General features: G+C 38.9%; 3 protein-coding genes across 5 annotated transcripts in view; 2 read left to right on the forward strand and 1 right to left on the reverse strand.

The window, feature by feature from the left end:
• The first annotated feature begins 109 nt into the window (after positions 1-109).
• Positions 110-5,628, forward strand: mtDNA-helicase (mitochondrial DNA helicase). Of its 3 annotated transcripts, none has more exons than XM_087346981.1 (6): positions 110-287; positions 1,524-1,762; positions 2,450-2,741; positions 3,497-3,798; positions 4,237-4,896; positions 5,239-5,628. In XM_087346981.1, exons 1-6 carry the CDS (start codon positions 260-262, stop codon positions 5,362-5,364), a joined length of 1,647 nt encoding a protein of 548 aa, XP_087203107.1. In that variant the 5' UTR covers positions 110-259; the 3' UTR covers positions 5,365-5,628. The 3 variants fall into 3 exon arrangements, with proteins under 3 accessions (XP_087203107.1, XP_087203105.1, XP_087203106.1); XM_087346979.1 differs by having other exon boundaries at positions 112-883; XM_087346980.1 differs by having other exon boundaries at positions 112-883; positions 1,544-1,762.
• Positions 5,629-5,759: 131 nt separating this feature from the next.
• Positions 5,760-19,028, forward strand: part of LOC110840025 (glycosyltransferase 25 family member) — a 63,239-nt gene continuing 49,970 nt past the window's right edge. Inside the window, exons 1-5 of the mRNA XM_022084697.2 lie at positions 5,760-6,341; positions 6,531-6,762; positions 7,612-7,954; positions 8,049-8,168; positions 8,322-8,511. Coding sequence (XP_021940389.2) covers positions 6,109-6,341; positions 6,531-6,762; positions 7,612-7,954; positions 8,049-8,168; positions 8,322-8,511 — 1,118 coding nt within the window. The 5' untranslated portion in view covers positions 5,760-6,108. The remainder of the gene's footprint in view (positions 6,342-6,530; positions 6,763-7,611; positions 7,955-8,048; positions 8,169-8,321; positions 8,512-19,028) is intronic.
• Positions 10,776-19,028, reverse strand: part of LOC110840026 (adrenocorticotropic hormone receptor) — a 31,904-nt gene continuing 23,651 nt past the window's right edge. Inside the window, exons 2-4 of the mRNA XM_022084698.2 lie at positions 14,307-15,003; positions 11,821-12,241; positions 10,776-11,501 (exon numbers count right to left, since the gene is read on the reverse strand). Coding sequence (XP_021940390.2) covers positions 11,220-11,501; positions 11,821-12,241; positions 14,307-14,923 — 1,320 coding nt within the window. The 5' untranslated portion in view covers positions 14,924-15,003 and the 3' untranslated portion in view covers positions 10,776-11,219. The remainder of the gene's footprint in view (positions 11,502-11,820; positions 12,242-14,306; positions 15,004-19,028) is intronic.

A 19,028-nucleotide genomic window follows, 5' to 3' on the forward strand; every position in this document is an offset into this window, starting at 1 on the left:
ATGGCGTGTGCGTTCAACAAATTATGAATTTCTTCTACAATTTTAAGGTATTAATCATGGTCCGATAGGCGTTCCATATGTAAACAGAGGAAAATCGTCTGTGTTTGATTGTACGAAAACAAAGTGAAAGGAAATAAGTCCCTTAAACTAAACAGTATAGGGACCGGTCGGACTACATGCATTTGTCAATTGGAGTATTTGGTTACCTGTGTCTTTTCCAAATTTCATCGTTTGTCTTTTGTCTGCTGTGACATGTGTTATGGCGGTGATTAGAATTATGAAGTGTGGTTAGTGTTTAGTTGGAATTATTTTAGTCATGTACTGTTTGTGGGAGATTTAGTCGTCTTGTTGATGAGTATTTTTTTAATCAGACCGTGTGTGAAATAATGCCCTTAGGTTTTACAATATATGAAAATGTTTTGTCGTTTGTACATATATCGTTACCATCATCAGACCATTGGCATTATGAAAAATGTTGATTTAAAAATTCACTCTTATTGTGGTAACAAGCCGATATTATTTCTAATTAAGAATGCAATAAAGTGTTCAGATATATTTATGGATATGCAAAGTTACAGAGGGCTTATGTGCCATATATATCATAGCAATAGTTTGCAAATGGATTATCTGGGAGCTTTAAAAGAGGTTCATAATACACTTAATAAGTACCATGGCATCCCAAATAGAACTTTATATCGTTATTATAACACAGTGAGCATAGAAGATATACCTGCTGTGACAGAGTCACAAATTAGAAAGACATTTAAAAGTCATGGGTTAAATTTTGTTGATGGTGTTACTTGTTTGGTCACTGAATGCCCAATGTGTGTTGCGCAACAAGGTAGAAGCCCAGTTGGAAGGATGTACATTAATAAAGTTACAGGTTAGTATTTATACTTGTAAATGTGTCACACTTTAACATACCTTTCCTTGCACTGTACAGGAGTATTAAAAGCACACCTTTGAAATTGTACATTTTATTCTTCCAAAGGTTTTCATCTTTAATTTTTAATAATAACTAAGTTTGAGTAACTTATTCCCTGGAGCAGACCTTGAAGAGCTGATAGATGCTCGTGTGGTGTTTATGGAACCTAGATATTCCTTATAGTGATCTGAAGAGTCTTCCTTTGGGCTGTATTCTAATTGAATTGCATTTGACATCTTATTGCTTTAACATCCATCTTAATATTATCTTTCATGTATGCGTAGGCTTGTTACTTTATTTTTTATTAATGATTTCATATTATAGTATTTCAAAGTATTACATGTCAGATTGTATAGAAGTGAACACTGATAAACAGTAATATAAATTGAAAATCTTCAGATAATGAAGACATTTTGCAGGAAACCTGAATAACTGGGGCTTCCAATATGTCAGTGCTACATGTCTCTTCTTCCTTCAAGTTCAAGGTGTGTCATAAATAATGTCTTTCAGTCTGCCTCCAGTCTTTGCACTGTAATGGTACTGCATTTATGAGAATTAAGCCCACATGAAATTAACTCTGATTCTTGTGTGATTGTAGGATTCTTTTTATGCCATCAGTGTAGGCATTCTGGAACCTGGGACATTTTAGTGAGATTTCTTGTTGAGAGGAAGAAGAATAAATCTTTCTCAGCCAAGGACCTTGATATTCTTACTAAGGAAACCACTGTAGACAAGAAGGTTGATGCTCTTTGGAAGCAGTTACAGAAGACCACGCAGTTGTTAACTTCTCTTCCAGATGATGCAGTTAGAAACATTTTAAGGAACTTCAAACTTCCAGTAAGGTTTGCAGGCAGTTTTGTAACCGTGAGAAGGTGTGAACATTCAGCTCTTGCATGTATATATGTTAGGGTAAATTTAAATGGTGTCATCTCTGTGTTACTTGTTTGATGAATTAATATGATAATTATTCCATCATTACTTTCTGTGGTTTTCTTCTCATTGCCTTCCTGCTGTAGAAATTACTTGTCAGTTGTTACAGTAATGTAATTATTTTTAAACACCTGATAATTTTGTATTATATTATTTAGTGTTCTGTCTGACGACAGGTCCATTCTTCTGCCCAAAAAGAGTTCGCCAGTTTTCCCTATTCTCAGCTTCTCGTTTTAATTCCTGAAACTTCATCTTCTTTAATGGCTTAAAATACATAAAATCATGTTCACAGATAAAAAATCACTTTACAGCTGCTGTTTGTCATGTCACTATACTGTCATGCATCTGTGATACTGAATCTCATTTACAGTTTATTTTAGGTTTTATACCTTACAGAATGTCTAATATTATATGATGTACGATATTGAAGTATTTTGTTCTGTGTAAAAAATGGCATTGCATTCTATTTCAAACACCAGATCTTACCATATCAAGAAGACACCTCATTGAAAGGCACAAGACATGTTAATGTGTGTCTCGCTGTGGTGTTCGGTAGGTGAAAAGAGTAGTTTAATCTATAATCTCTTGTTTCAGATTGTATCACAACGGGCAACAATAGAACAGTTTAATATTCGTACAAACGATGCAAAGTCTGTTTTGTATATCCCGTTGCATAATATTGAAGGCCAGAGAATGGGATTTAAGATTTTAAAAATTGATGTAGATGGAGAAGAAACGTTCCCTGCGGTGGGATGCGGTGGAATCATTTGCTTTCATCGTGGCAAAAATGTCAAAGAAGAGGCAGCCGTGATTGTCGCTGGAGTGGCTGATGCTTTAGCACTGGCTTCATGTAAAACAAATCTTCAGATTGTTTGTTTGCCTCATGGTGAGTGCTGTACATTTACTTTTATTTGGTTGGGTGAGACATTCTTGTCTTAAAAGTCACTCGTACAAACTCGTCATTCTTCAGTCAAGTGTCACTGAGCTAAATAATTCAGCAGTTTCTCGTATAATGCTATGAAACAGTCTATTGCTTAAAACAATGAATTAACAAAGCAGAATTTTCTGGGTTTTATTTGGGTTTATTCAATTTTTATTGTGTGTTTTGTTTTGCCACAATTAATCCACTTAGTACACTTATGTTCATGTTTCAGTGGACCATTTTTGAACTAATTTGCCATTGTTACTTGATGAAAAATCCTGTACTGTACCAAAACTTATTATAAAAATGTTTTTAATGTACTACACCATGTACCATGCAACGCAGACACTGAACTTACAAGCCATTTGCAATGTTGCCAAGTCTCTTTATGAAGTGGAGGTTCTGTCTGCTGTGGATTTTATCCTGTCCTGATCACAAGAGTGAATGTGGTCTTAATGTACTACCTTTAATGAAAATATTGAATTCTGTCAATATAGTCACTAATTGTGAACTCAGTCATTATGTATCCTATTTAAACAATCATGTAACATTTAGAACTATGTTTCTGTGGCATTTAAACTAGAGCCACAAAAACTGAAAATTGGAATTGTGAAAACTTTCTTATGAATTAATTAAATTTTCTGTAAGTGCTATATTTATTTTTCTTTGAAGTTATCTGATTTGTTATGACTTCATTGTATTCATTGTTACATTTCTAGGTCTAACAAGCTTGCCACAACAGATTTTACCGTCACTGGAACGATTTACGAAGCTTATACTTTGGTTTGGCAATGATATTGGTGCTTGGGATGCAGCAAGGAATTTTGCCAAGAAACTTGGAGAAAATAGATGTTATTTCGTTAGACCCATTGAAAATCACGCTTCACCTGTAGTGGCTTTGTTAGAGAATCAGGACTTGAAGTCAATTATATCAGGTGCACAGCCAATATGGCACCAAGCTATTACAACATTTTCCAGTTTAAGGCAAGATGTATTATCAGATCTTCAAAACAATGACAAAGTAAGCTTGTAGATTAAGTTTGTAATTTCACTTTCCCATAGTACCAAAGCATGAGCACACAAAGACAGAATTTAATGATATGGATGATGTCACATCCGCTTTTCTTGTATCATGAGAAGTTTTCGTATCTGAAATTTTATGTACTCCATGAGAGTGATGTTGATGTTTGTCCTCTGGGTTTTAGCACCATGTGGACAAGTAGGTGGATACCTGTATGTCCACACAGTGTTGCAACCCTGAAGACCAACTACAAACTTCATTGGCTTTGATGCTGATTGATAATTGTTGTCTATCTTTTAGCTGGTGACTTACAGCCAGATTCAGTGGTTTTCATGCATAACATAGTGAAATAATATTTGATCTTTGTTGATCTCAATTATTTTCTGCATTTGTGTAATTTGAATTTCTTTCACTTACAAATCTTTTAAATTCCTTCAGGTGCAAGGTGTAAAATGGACGAGATATCCTGCTCTAAATCGCATTCTTAAAGGACATCGCCGTGGTGAATTTACGGTTCTCACTGGACCCACAGGCAGTGGGAAAACAACATTCATGAGTGAATATTCATTAGATCTAGCAATGCAAGGTGTAAACACACTTTGGGGGAGTTTTGAAATCCGCAATGCCAGATTGGCTCGTACATTGCTCCAACAAATGGCAGGAATACCTTTAGATGCCAACTTGGATCAATTTGATATGTGGGCAGATAAATTTGAATGTCTTCCTCTGTATTTTATGACATTCCACGGTCAGCAGTCTATTAAAGTGGTCATGGAGGCAGTAGAACATGCAGCTTATGTGCATGACATTGCGCACGTTATTATTGATAATGTGCAGTTTATGATGGGAATCTCAGAAGATGCTGCGCACATTGATAGATTCTGGAAACAAGATGCTATTATAGCAAGTTTTCGTGAATTTGCTACCAAGAAAAATTGTCACGTTACTTTAGTAATACACCCTAGGAAAGAGAGAGACATGGAAGATCTCACTATTAACTCCGTCTTTGGAGGTGCAAAAGCCACACAAGAGGCTGATAATATTCTCATAATTCAGGATAAAAGACTGACATCTGTACGAGGGAAGAAATATTTGCAGGTAAATTTAATATAAATTCCAATAAAGGTTTGATTGATATGATCAACATTAGTGCTTTATGCAAGAACAGTACTTAAAAATGTGTTTAGTTGGGAACTTTTATATTATAACAGTTCAAACATGACAATATTAAAATGTTTTTCAGGAGAGTATGCAGGGTTTCAGCTGTTATGGTCCATTTTTCATGCAAGTACTATCTTGCATTGAACCACAAAACCTGAAATATTTATGAAATTTTTTATTTTCACCATTATATAAACCCATCTACATCCCAACTCTGTTTATGTCTGTCATAATCACACCACTGTAATAAAGTAAACTTTGTGTGGTTTATTATTTCAGGTGGCTAAGAATCGCTACAGTGGAGACTTGGGTATCGTGCCATTGGAGTTTGATAAAGGCAGTCTTAGTTATGGACAAAAGAAAAAGAAGACCAACGATGAAGGCAGTGTTCAGAATCCAACATAGCATCTATGAAATGAAAATTAACTTCTTAATGCTTATTAAAGTGTTGTCTCCTTGGAGAGCATTATGTATTGGAGACCATGTCAGCAGTGTCAGGGTCAAGATAATATGTTGAACTCTCTTAATAGGATGTTATATTGGAAATGACTGTGAACAACATGTTTTATCATGATTCAGGTTTGAACCTCTATTTTAAATTATTCCTACCACCTCACAGATATGTTAATTAATATATGATACATTTTATAAAAATTGTAAAATACCCTGTGAATGTCTACTGGCTCCTATCCTGAACCAAAATAATTCAGTCCACTCTTCCTTGCCATTTCCCACAAATTTATTTTGATATTCTTCCATCTATGTTTGCGTCTTCCGAGTGGAGTGCGCCCTTCAGGTCTTCAAACCAAAATTTTATACGTATTTCTTATCGTCTAAAACACCGAAGGCATCATTTCCTGAGACTGGCTACAGAGCGCTCTGTTTACGAAAAATGATAACAAAATTGGTACTAAGCAATAATCTTTGACCATTTAAGATAAAATTATGAATAAAAGAATTTGTATACTTATATAACAAGGCTTAATAATATTAAATGTGACCACGCAGCAAGTATGAAAATCGCGCATAAAGCAATGGCGGATAGGTGGCTCATGAAGTGTAAAAAATGGACGAAAGAGGGTACTTGGGAATGCCTGGAAACACGTGTAGTTGATTATATACCACCTGGTCTGACAGAATGTAAACATCATGGCGGCAAAGAAGTGTGTGAATGGAGCAGTTATTTGTATTTTGATGAAATGGATATATATTGTGTTATTTATGTTAATTTGCAAGATAACAAATGGCGATACTTACCATACAGTTAACAAGGACTCGTCCGTTGTCATTGCGTTTCTTGTAAGAAATAAAGCACACACACTACCATATTTTTTGACGTTACTTGAGAGGTTAGACTATGCGAAAGACCGAATTTCTTTATGGTAAGTTTCGGCTTGTATGGCTGTGATGATTTTCTAATTAATGTGAGGTTGTAGGCAGATATTCCGTTCAGTGTTATAGAGTAAGAAATCTGTGGGCGTACATACTAAGGGTGGAGTACAGTGACTTTTGTACCGAATGCAAAGAAAGAATTCGAGGTACATGTACAATACTGCGTGTTTCTTGTGCAGGGTTCGTAGTGATCACAATGAAGATAGAACTCTGGAAATCTTGAAGATATGGCTCTCATCTGTTGAGGGTCAGTATCATTCTATAAATGCAGAGCTTCTGTCTTCACCTCCGGTACGATTATCTGAAGAAAAGGGCCCAGCCCATTGGCCTTCTTCACGTTTCACACATGTTATTCAGTTGCGTGAGGAAGCATTGGCTGGTGCCAGACAAATGTGGGCTGACTATATATGGGTGAGTGCTCAGTGATTTTGTCATGCTAGTTGAGTTTTTGATCTTTGTTGTAGTTTCATAAGCTTTCAAATAAAATTGTGAGCATCTTTTCTGGATCAAAATAAATGATCCAGTCCATTTTTGTGAAGAGTGCATACTGTTGAATAGAATAGAATTTATTTACATTTCATAGATCTTAGATCCTTCGTAGGCCTAAGCCAAGGACGTAGAACATGTCATAGCACAAATACAGTTCTTGTTTCTAATACAAATATAAATTGCATAGTTATGGCAGTAATTTATAGTCAGCTACAGTACTTTTACAAAAAAAAAGCTTAACCAATATTAAATTTCTTAAATGGTTCCCAAATGAATGCCTGCCATTATTCTAATTATTTTCTTTTGAAATTTGGACACATTGTGACCACATGTAAAAAAAACGCTCAATTTTTTTTACATGTTATACCTAAAAAGTAAGTTAAATGCTGGACTCCAGTGACATGGATACTGGAATTGAGACAGGCCAGGTTCAGTGTCCATTTTTCCATGTCCTTTCTCTTTCCTTCCATCAAATAAGATAAATATTTGTTAATATGAATAATACTAGGCCTACACTTCACTTCAGGAATCCTCTGTTGGTCATCATTCTTATTATTATCATCCTTTTGTCAGGAATAATGACGATCCCAACTTCTTACGTGTCACAACCTCAGAAATGGATTCTTTCTTAATTACCGAGGCCAGGAAGGCTTAAATAAATAATTTCACACATTGTGTGAAATAAACAAAACAATTTTTTATGTATTCATTAAATTTTTGCAACAGGTCTCTATTTCTGGTAAGTTATTTGACAGTTTTATTCTTTTACAGTTTCTTGACTGTGATGTCTTCTTAACAAATCCCCAAATTTTAAAGTTGCTCACTTCAAAAGGCCATACTGTGGTGGCACCAATGCTTAAGTCTGATGGAATGTATTCTAACTTCTGGTGTGGGATGACAGAAGAATATTACTACCTTCGAACTGAGGATTACAAGCCCACCTTGCAACGCGAACGTGTCGGTTGTTTCCATGTTCCGATGGTTCACTCCTCAGTACTCGTCGATCTTCGCCGAGCTTCCTCCGACGGCCTTACCTTTGTTTCTAGTAAAGTGCCTGATTATAAGGGACCACACGATGACATTATCACATTTGCCCTTGCGGCTAATAAGTCTGGTGGGTATAAAGTTCTGCGGATCAGTGGTTTTTTCAGACGTATCATGTGCACGAACGGCACTGGTTTCTGCACGTACTTTCTTTTGTATTTCAGGTGTACCGCTGTATATTTGTAATGATAATATTTATGGGTTTGTGATGGTCCCATTAGAACAAAATGATTCATTACAACTTGACTTCATGCAACTAACAAACCTGAAACTGGAAGTTTTGGGTATGTATTGTTATAATACTTATGTTGTAATTTATGAATTACATTTAGTATCGCTGTTTTCAGTTGTGAAGAAATAGGTGCTGTGTTTCAGTAATCATGTTAGTAGTTCTTTCTGGATTTGTGTCTTTTTATGGTAAGTTCTTTTTCTTTCAGTTGAAAATCCGCGTCTGCCCGTGAGTGAACTTTTAGCTCAGTTTGTGACGTATCCAGAACGAGATACCATGGGGTTTGACAACATCTACATGATTAATCTTCTCCGACGACCGGAAAGGAGAAAGAGAATGCTGCACTGCTTCAAGGAACTTGGTATCCATGCAACTATTCTGAATGCAGTTGACGGACTGTGAGTACTTGCACTTTTACTGAGATTTGGATTTTAGTTCTTTAACATTCTGGGCCATCGCTGTTGCTTGCTTTCCTCATCAACGAAAGTAATTTGTTTGTGTTGAAGAAACTCGCTCGTGTCATCCGAGTGACCCTGTTGCTATAGCTGAAATCTGTGAATAATGGTAGCACATGTGTAAGACCTGTTTATTCACAATGTTTTAATAAGGTCCGTCATTTGTTAAAATTGTGATACAATGTATTCGTTGTTTTCACAGATTTTACATATTCATCAATCACAGGTAATGAACAGTTTTTCTCCCTTGGTTTTTATTTATGAGCCTTTTAAAATTCTCTCATCCTGCTGGCAGCGTAAAGGCCAACAGATGGTCAATCTAGATGGAAATTAGAGGACAGGGGGTGACGCTTGTGTTCGTGTTTTTAGTGGCAAACGTGTGTTTTGGTTCCGAGAATTGTGTATTTCAACCAGCCAGCCGCATTCCTTCTTGTATGAATCACAGAATAATACAGTATTTTAAATCGTCATCTATTTAAATAACATCCATAGAGATGATGATAAACATCTAATATAAAATTGGGACAATATTTTTAAGAATTGAAAGTTAAATTGTGTTGTTATTTTAGTATCACTGCATTTCTGGATTTTTTGTGAACAGAAATTCAGTAATACTAGTTGTAATTTACCATCATCTGAATGCTTTTGAATTGATTTGCCTCGTTTTTCGCTGTCCTGGTGTTTATATATGAAGAAGCTTATCTGGTGGTACCAGAATTTGACACCAGATGGCAGGAGGATGTAGACTGGAATCATTCTTCTCGGATGGCGTCTGGTGGCGGGCTGTCGTAAAGACGTTGATGAATAATCGAGTTTTGTAAAAAGTTGAAGAATTTGTTGACATTCGGACTTGCAGGGACTCTGCTGCGTGAAATTATGATTGTGGTCAACAATGACATTTCTAGGAATGTATTTATCTGATAAATTTTAAATGTTATTTAAATGAGCTTCGGCCTCAAAGGGTTACATTTTCTTATGTCTTCGGTGTTTTTGTTGCAAACTTGATATGGTGTTTTTCGTCAACTGTACTATGTTGTCAAGTTTATCGATTTTATTGTAGAGCGCGTTTATATTTCTTGAATATGCAACCGCGGATTGTTTCTGCTGTTGTGTGTGAACAGCAGAGCACAATTAGTGACATTCAAATTTGTAACGCAAATGCAATTAATCTGGTGTGCGGCGTTGGGGCGTAGGCGATCCAGAGGTGAAAGTTCATGTGTACTTCCTGTCTCGCAAACCACGTGAAAACACACACACACACATTATTACCCTCGAAAACGGCTTTCTAATGGGTTATCTACTTTAATATAGGCTATAGTAATTATGTATTTTGCCCACAGAACGTATTTATGCGTCCCTTATGTTTCTCACTGCAAACAGCGTTTAGTGATTGGTCTTTGGAATGGTGACGCGCTGTGTTTTCTTCGCGGTACGGACCGAATTCTTAAATAATATTTACGCGAACGTATGGCTCAATTTTTATCCTTGCTCCACTCATCGCCTCTGCTGTCTCCACTTTCGAACGCTTTACCTTCTGTATGACCTGCCTTTGTCAGAAGGACGAGTGGGCACTGCCCGGGAACCTTCATATCCTGAAATTCTTCCCCTCCCCTCCCCCCCGAATTAAATGTAGTGTTTCCCATTTCTCTCTCACTTTGTATTCTTTCATTCCTAATGCCCTGTAATGTTGAATTACCTTCAGCTTAATTACTGTTTCCACTGCATAAACATGGATAGCACAGAAAGATGGAACATTAAAGAGACCCCTTTTATTTTTTATAGTACAGTCACAAGAACAAATTATTGACCTTTAAATGCGAGTTGTTTTCGTTGACGGTACAGTCGAGTAGCGTTCCCCCGTAATCTCATACCTGTTTTGTTATCATTAGTCTAATGTGGTGACTGTTTACACTTTGGTGTCGTCTTACAGTGCACGTGGAAGAAGGGATGAGGTTGTTTTCTACAGAGCAGTAAAGTATAGGCCGACGGAGGTGGAGGTCAGGAACGTTTTAGTTTACACTTTTTGTTACGTCATTCAGGATGTCGTGTTATTAGCTTCAGGCTCCATGATTCTGTGTCTGCGTCTTTGTATACCGATCTCAACACACGTATTTGTTTGTTGTATTCTCAGGCGGTCATTAAGATTAAGTTTTTTTGTGTCAAGTTCTCGTTTCTTTCATGCAGGCTGTGCGTATAAAAACATATAATTTCTGGCTTTTGTCCATTTAATTACACTGAACGAGTAGCTTTGTATAATCAAATATGGTACACAGTAAAAGGTTCAAAATGTGCGCATTTATCACAAATTAGGCGTGTGCCATATATTTCTTTCTATATTTACCTTTAATTAGTTCTCAAAAAGATCACACGCAACAATTTCTCCAAACTTGTTTCATAAGAGAGTACTTTATGTGTAGGCTGTATTAATTTTGAAGAAAAATTTTACATTGTTTATAATTTTAAAAGTCGATATTTGCGTAAACAGTGTGTTGCACTCGGAGTACTATGACTTGGTTCGTGGTAGTCACTACACACACACACCTGCAAACCACAATCCATGCAACAACGTACATGAGCCCGTTTTTATTGTTTTATAAATATCATGTATAAGTCTGCAGAAATGTACAAAATAGTTGTAATCGATATATCGATCAGAGGTCAGTACTGTAATCGTCTGTTCTCCTCCGATGATGTCTGCCGTGCGTGCTCTTCCTCTGGAGAAGTTCGTGAACCTGTGTGTTGCCGTTGCCGTTGCTAGCTGTTGGCTGAGAGGACTGCATTCGGTAGATGGTCGTGTTGCATCTCATGAGATTGTTGCTGGAGGCGTAGTATTGTGACAGGCGATTGAGGGACCGCTCATTGCTCTCGGAGCCATCCGCCAGGAACAAATAGCAGCATCGGCACAATGTGGCACGCATTCGCGGTATCGCCATCTTTAAGCACAAGAACAGAATTCGCAAAAGTGTAACGTGTCCTTTACATTGAAGATGGCGGTCTTCTGGGTTGTAGCGCAGGCTAAGTCTGGTGGAATATTACAAACGTTTCAGAGGTGACTCAACGCCCCGATGATGGAGGCAGCGAGGACCTCTGTAACGTCGGTAAACTTCTACCAGACTGCACGGCGCAACAATCCAGAAGACCGCCATCTTCAGACTCACCGCCGTGAAAACCTGAAATCGTACTAAGTTATTATCTTAATTGTTATTCTTCGCGACCTTACAGTATGACGTAATTAGTGACACGTGGTCTGACCTTGATCTCGTGCATCCGCGCTGCGTATATGATGGGGTTGATTAAGGTCTTGAAGATCACAAGCAGATTGACGATGGTGTAGATGAAGAACATGACAAACTTGTTGAACGTGTTGAAGTGGAAAAGGCAGTCTTCGCAGAAGAGGAGGTACGACAGCACCGCCGGCATCCAGCCGACGATATACGAACCAAGGATGAAGAGTGTCGTGTGGATCGCCTTGACGCTCCTCGTCAGCTGCTGACTAGTGGACCCAGACGAGCCACGATGCCGGGACCCGTGGTTCATCTGGCTGAGTCGGAGGCGGTTCACTTGGTGTCGACGCACGATCGAGAAGATGTGCATGTATATGACGAACATCAGCACCAAGGGGGCGAAGAACAGGGCGGAGAACACGGCGCGGAACTTGAGATGAAGCATGAAGCTGTGGACACAGACAACATTTGAAAATCGCGTCTGACCGAGGGAGAAAGATCCTATTTCGTTTGATTGCCCTGATTAATTCTGGCGAATCGTTAAGATCCTTCACAATGTACGTACTTTTCTCCATTCTCCAGTTACTTCGTCTCTTTCAGTGGCCACAAACTGGCAGGAGGACCTCAGGATCCTTTCATCCTTTTCTCGGACTGGGACCTGTTCATATACGTTCTTGGCAGATGATCCAGAAGTGGTTTGCCATAGCCTTCTTCTGTGTGTGAATGGAGTAATTGTTGGGATGCCACGGAGGAAAACTCCGTGTTGCCTAGACCACGGCCTTGCCCAACACAAGTTATAAATTCAGGCACCGGGAATCGAACCCGAGACCCCAGGATTACAAGGCCAGCGTTCTAACCGCTAGACCACCTCATCTTATTATTATTTAGTGTTCTGTCTGACGACAGGTCCATATGAACAGGATCCTTCCATCCTTTTCTCGGACTGGGACCTGTTCATATACGTTCTTGGCAGATGATCCAGAAGTGGTTTGCCATTGCCTTCTTCTGTGTGTGAATGGAGTAATTGTTGGGATGCCACGGAGGAAAACTCCGTGTTGCCTAGACCACGGCCTTGCCCAACACAAGTTATAAATTCGGGCACCGCCGGGAATCGAACCCGAGACCCCCCAGGATTACAAGGCCAGCGTTCTAACCGCTAGATCACCGTACTTTTATCTGAGGCTGACAACAGTGAAGAAGGAATTGAGAACGTTTTCAGATCGTTAAAACTATAATTGTATCGCGTAAAATGTATTTTTTGTTTTCTTTCAAGGTGCCTAGCGATTGGCTGTGCTCCTACAGCGCTCGCGATTGTGTGAAAATATTCTCTTGAGCGCCGTGTTATCACACTCCATTTCCGTTTTTCTACCAGAATGAAAAAGATAACATTTTACAGCCATATACAAACCTTGAATGGATTTGCGTTCATCAATCATCGCGCGCTGTTTGTGATTCTTTTTGCATATTCTACTTGACTTGTTACTTTCTTTCATGTAAATAAGTGCCTTCAAAGTTAGTGAGATTTATAAATCAAATTATTTTTGTAATAAGTTCGTACGCATTTCTCGTTATGCGGCCATTTGTAAACGTCATAGGTTCCCGCTGTCTGTGATAATACTTCAAAGGACAAAAGAGTTCTGTGCAGATTCCACTGACAGATTGTAATCTGTCAGCGTAATAAATTTTATGTATTCCCGTCGTGAAATCGAAACTAGAAATTACCCTAACAAAGTCTGTATATCTTTTTGAACAAACTATCAGAATGGTCGAATTTGTTTAGGATAGGTCGACTATGGAAAATTTTAAGTGACGGGACAGTGGGTTGACGTACGTACCGAATTTAATTGAAATCGGTGGCTAGTCTTTGGATAAAACTTTGTCGTCTTGAGGAATCAAGTTTCGAACAAAATAACTGTGCGTTTTGTATGTTCGAAAATACACAAATTTTGTGGGTGTCTAATTTTCTGATTTCTTTGTTTTTGTTGTATCTTTGTTTGGGGTTTTTCTGGAGTACCATATTGAGATTCTAGCATAGATGCCCCTTCGTGTCAATATGACTGTCAAACCTATCTTTTGAAACAATTAACGTTACTTTCTGCAACTTTGCTCTCCAGTTTTTGTCTTATCTTCTGTGAGCCTGTGTGTTTAAGATTAGAACAGACAGTCTTGATGGATTCCCTATGGACGACTGGCAGGCAGGCCATTTGTAACAGCTGGTACTTAAGCACGGAGAAATGTAATCCTGTCAGCAAAGTATGTAGGTTCATAATGAACTGTTCGAGTTCGGTACTCGTGGGAGGAATATCTGGTTCGAATCCCGGGCAAGTTATATGGACTGTTTGCAGTATGACCATAATCGTGTTTTACGGCGTGAAATGAGGTTTTTTCACGTTCAAGGATCTGTGTCCAAAGCTCTCTCCTTTACGTTCGTTTTCCCAATTTTATTCGTCGAATGCGTCAACCCATATTTACCCCCTCCTCGTACACGTTGATATTTTTCGAGAAAATACTCACTCTATTGCAGTGCAGTTTTGCGACTGAAATCCTTGTCCATCTACAGTCGAAAAGTAGACGACAAAGTAGCTGATGGGGAGAATCCAGAGTAGAACGATGCATGTGGTCGTGTTTCTGTGCGTCATGATGGATAGGTAGTGTAGGGGGCGAAGTATTCCCAGGTAGTGGTTGCACGCGAGTGCCAGAAGGTGCGCCACTGTCACGATCACGCCGCCCAATCTTTGCGTCTCCAGGAACAGCGCGAAACATTCATTTTGAAATCTGATTTCTAATCCGACAGGCAGGAGACTGTTGACCACCAGACCAATTGCGAGTATCAGTGACGTATAGGCGTCTGCCCCCGCTAGACTCAGGCTGATGTGTAACGTCGGCGACAGAGGTCGGCGGATCCAATAGATGGTAATTAAAATCCGGACGTTAATTGCCAGCGAGATGATGCAGAACGTGAGCAGAGCCGGAACAGTGTATTTGTACATTGTCTTAATCGTGTCGTCGTTGCTACTAACATTGTCGTTGCTGTGGTTCAAATAAGAGGACGACTCGTTGTCATGGTGATCCCAGATGGAGTGGCTTTGTTTCTCTGCGTCGGGTTGGTCAGTTGTTGGCCAGAGATGCATCGTGGGGCGTGGATTGGCGTCACTGGACGACCATCCTAAGTCACGTCACTCCATGGACGTTCTTCTCCATTGACGTGTACCTAAACCAATGAGAATGAAACATTTGTTATTACAACGTGTCGTTGAACGCTGAGAGTGATGAATATTAATTATGTACATAATTTAACAGCTGGATACACGGCTGACTCCAAGTAACTGACTGCGTCTTTGATGTCCTGGTGGTGACTTAGCTAGGCGACGAATTCTTAGTATCCTGGAACTAGGGGGTTTATTACCGTGTTCACAATAGCTAGGACGGTGATGCCAATGCATACAAAATTTTGTTGGGGAAACTTTGTGTAGAAGTTGTGTTGCACCCAGTGGCTTATGCAGTTCACTCGCCTGATTTCTGAAATTATGTAATTTTGCTTACTTTGATGTGGTTAGAAGAATGGATTCGTGTTTCACATTGCAGTGTAATTTCACTTTTTATCTCCGTGTGTTTTAGTATAAACTAATTACTTTGTAATTATAAGCGTATGATAGGATCGTTTAATTAAATAAGCTGCATTTGGTCAGAGTAGATACAGACTGATTAATAACCCTCAACTTCCAAAACTAATGTAGTGAAATCAGAAGCCTGCGGTTAATTCAGTTGAAACCTTTTGAAATAATTCGTTTAACTTAATTGGACAGAGTTCATTTATTTGGTAACGAGAGTAACAAATCAAAATTATATTCATGACGAAATTAAGGGCAGATTAAATTGAAGAAAGAATATTCCATCTTCCAATTTCCCATCAAAAATTCTGTAGACTGGATATGACGTGAATAGTCTGGATGGGGCTGAATGTGTATATTAACACACACGACTTCATGTACCTGAGGCAGCTGATACGTGTACAGACCGTCAATTGTTTTGTTGTTTGTTGGGGGCAGGGATCGAATCTGGATCCTGTGGATACCTACCTACCCATCTGATATATCAGTAACATCTCTGGCGTCTGGTGCATGGTTCCCTTTGTATAAATTATCGAGTTAATGTAATGTAATAATTAATTAGTACGCTGAGCAATTTAGTACAGTGTAATTTCTGTATTGCATAATAGTTTTCAGTTTTGTCGAAATATAATTAGCTCATGTCCCACGACGCAGTTTACGTGTCAGTTTGAAATTACGTAAACAGCGTTAACCAGCCGATCTTTGTAATGGTTAAGTGTTTGTAACATTTTGTCGGAAATTATGAAGGAAGGAAAACCTTTTGGAAACCTAGGGATAGATGGGCGAATAATGTCAAGGTGGATCTAACGCCGGTGCGAGAGCGTTGATTGGATTTATCTGGCTTAGGATAGGTTCCCGTGGGAAAACTAATGAACCATCGGGTTTTGATTAGGTGGGCGACTAACAGCTTCTGAAGAAAAACTTCGATCTGTGGGGTTTGTTAATGTTGTTTTTTAAAGTCGTAATAGTTTTGAGTGAATTCTCATAGGACTTTTTCAGCGTCTCATTGTGTGGGCGGGCACACAGCAAGCTGGCTTATTGTGGACACTGGCGTGGTGTAATTCATTACGTACACTAGGAGCCAGACACAGTTTTATTTGATTTTCTGTTGTGGGAACTCGCTCTAATATTTACATGATACCAGGACGAAGTGTGTTTAATTTAATTACATCGTAGATGTTACGTGTCATTAGTGAAGCTTGAAACAAGTTCCATTTGGGCTTCCGTGACGTTTCTACTGCACTAAGCAAGTGTTTTAATGAACTCTTTGAGAAGCTAATAGTAAATTCACTGTTTAAGGTTCATTACCATGCTGGACACTATCGTGAGCCAGATGAATCCAATCCAAACCTTCCAACACAATTTCACCGAACGTAGTGGACGAGTGGTTAGCACTCCTAGTTCGTATTCGTTAGGTCCCCGGTACAAATCTCTTTTCTCTTTGAAATGGAGTGATGTCTGAATATGGTTAAAATTGCACTGGTTAAGAAATGGTAACCACTGCTTGCGGCTTCCCGTCTGGTTCTTTGGACCAGTGCGGTATTTCGCGTAATACAGTTTCCCGGTGTTGCGAGTTTCGTTTTAAGCAACTTTACAGATCTGAATGATCTCTGTTACAGTGTCGCTGTGAATACGTCCGTCCGTTCTTCTAAAAAAAATATTAGACTTTGCTCTGAATGATGTCTGTGACATTTAGTCTGTTTACAGCCAAATGCCGCAAATCATGTGTGTTTGTATTCTTTTCAGAATTCATTTGATCTCTGTGTGGTCCGTATCGTAGATATAATTTCTGTGGTCCGACGATGTGTATTAAATTAAATGTCATCCCTGCGAGCAGAAGTCGACAGTCACTGACATTGTACAGACAATTTCTATGATTTATGTGGCACATGTGGTCCAGGGGTGACCGGCCTCTGTACTGACGTCTGTGTACCTGACCTTTGTAATTCCGTTGGCAGATCCGGATGCCTTTGAGTAACGGTTGGTACTTCTGAATTTCGAAGGCCCATGGTTTTATTGTCGGCCAGAGCGAAGTTTCCTCTGCAAGGGAGAGATTTTAGGTTTTCAATGTGACTCGACTCCTACTGCTTTAAATGTGTCATATTTTGTTGCGCTTTGTAGTGTGATAGAAATTGACCGACGTTTTAGGGGTGACTATGGCCACCATTATCAGTTCGATGAGATAGAATCCCAGAAGACAGCCATATTCATATTCACCGTGAGAATCTGAAATCTCACCAAACTGAAACTCGCCCATTCTTCACCGGGTTTACCAGAAACAGTCATACATTGCCCTAAACTCTGTAGTTATTACGTGTTTGAACTTACACCCGCGATGACATTATTTCTCCTGAAGATTTCTGTCTTCTGGGTTGTTGCGCTGTGTAGTCTGGTCGATGTTTACCGACGTTTCAGAGGTCATACTGCCTCCATCATCAGGGCGATAAATGATATAATGATATTCATCTTCAGACTCACCGCTGTGAAAACCTCAAATCTTACATTATTTCTCCTGTTGCGTTTGAGAAACTAAAACTCGTATTAATAATCTTTCAAGATGGCTGAGGACCGGACAAAGTTTTCTCGCGGGCCACAGTTGGCCTGTCTCTGATCTAGATGCAGAGAGGATGACATCAGTCGGACAGGGGAAACAAACTGGACTAATTAGAAAAACAAACATACGGCGTCACGTACCGTCGGAAGTCAGGGCTCCTTTTAATATACTTGTGTTAGATAAGGGATTTCTGTAATGGACGGCTTGTTTACGTATCCTTTGACACACACACACACGAGATGTTCATTTGATTACTGGACGACACGGCTTTGACGCACAAACGCGTCGTGCGTAAAACAACCGCTTCAATTCGTTTTGCGTCATGGTCCTGCGTCACGCGCGGCATGAAACAAAAATGGAGTATAATTTTGTCATTCATTGGTTCTGTGAATTTAACTCATGTACCTGTGTTATTTAGCAGCTAAGCTTTCTTCTTACTTTGGTAAAATCCCGTTCAGATTCAACGGGGATGGATTATTTCGTGTGGCAATCCACCACTCCATTTCCTCTTTGTACTCCTTCCAAATATTTATCATCTCTCCCGTGTTTATCCTCGACCCTCCTCATTCATCGTTTCTTCCGCAACCTTCTGCTTAGTTTGCGTATTATCTTAACTGAAACTAATTGAGCCTATCTTAATTTTTTACACTTCTTTCTTAAGCAAATTCATAATGTGAAAATATGTACATTTTCCATCACACAGAATTTCATTAATTTCAGAAATTGCTGGTTAAATGCAATTATCCTAATATAACACATCTGCTTTTTACCTTACTGCAAAATCTTCACATTAAACAGGTTTATACCCAAATTTCGTCATGTAATAACGGGCCTTTATAGTATCCGTCACGTGGAACCATTTCATTTAAGCCAACCTACTGAATGTCGTATCCATATTCTTCTTTTTCTTATTTTGTATCGAAGATTAGGCTTCCAGGACTTAACAGAGATTAAAAGCTTGTGTGACCATCTCTGCTCTGGTCTTCCCACGTATTTCTTCCTTTAGGTCTGGTATGGTATGCCATTTTGGGAAATCGCGTTATCCGTTCTCAGTAGACTGCGTTTCCAAAG

Source organism: Zootermopsis nevadensis, unplaced genomic scaffold, assembly GCF_977971745.1.
Source record: "Zootermopsis nevadensis isolate Lab colony 2312 unplaced genomic scaffold, Znev_1.0 Znev_ptg000011l, whole genome shotgun sequence".
Taxonomy (NCBI): Eukaryota; Metazoa; Arthropoda; class Insecta; order Blattodea; family Termopsidae; genus Zootermopsis; species Zootermopsis nevadensis.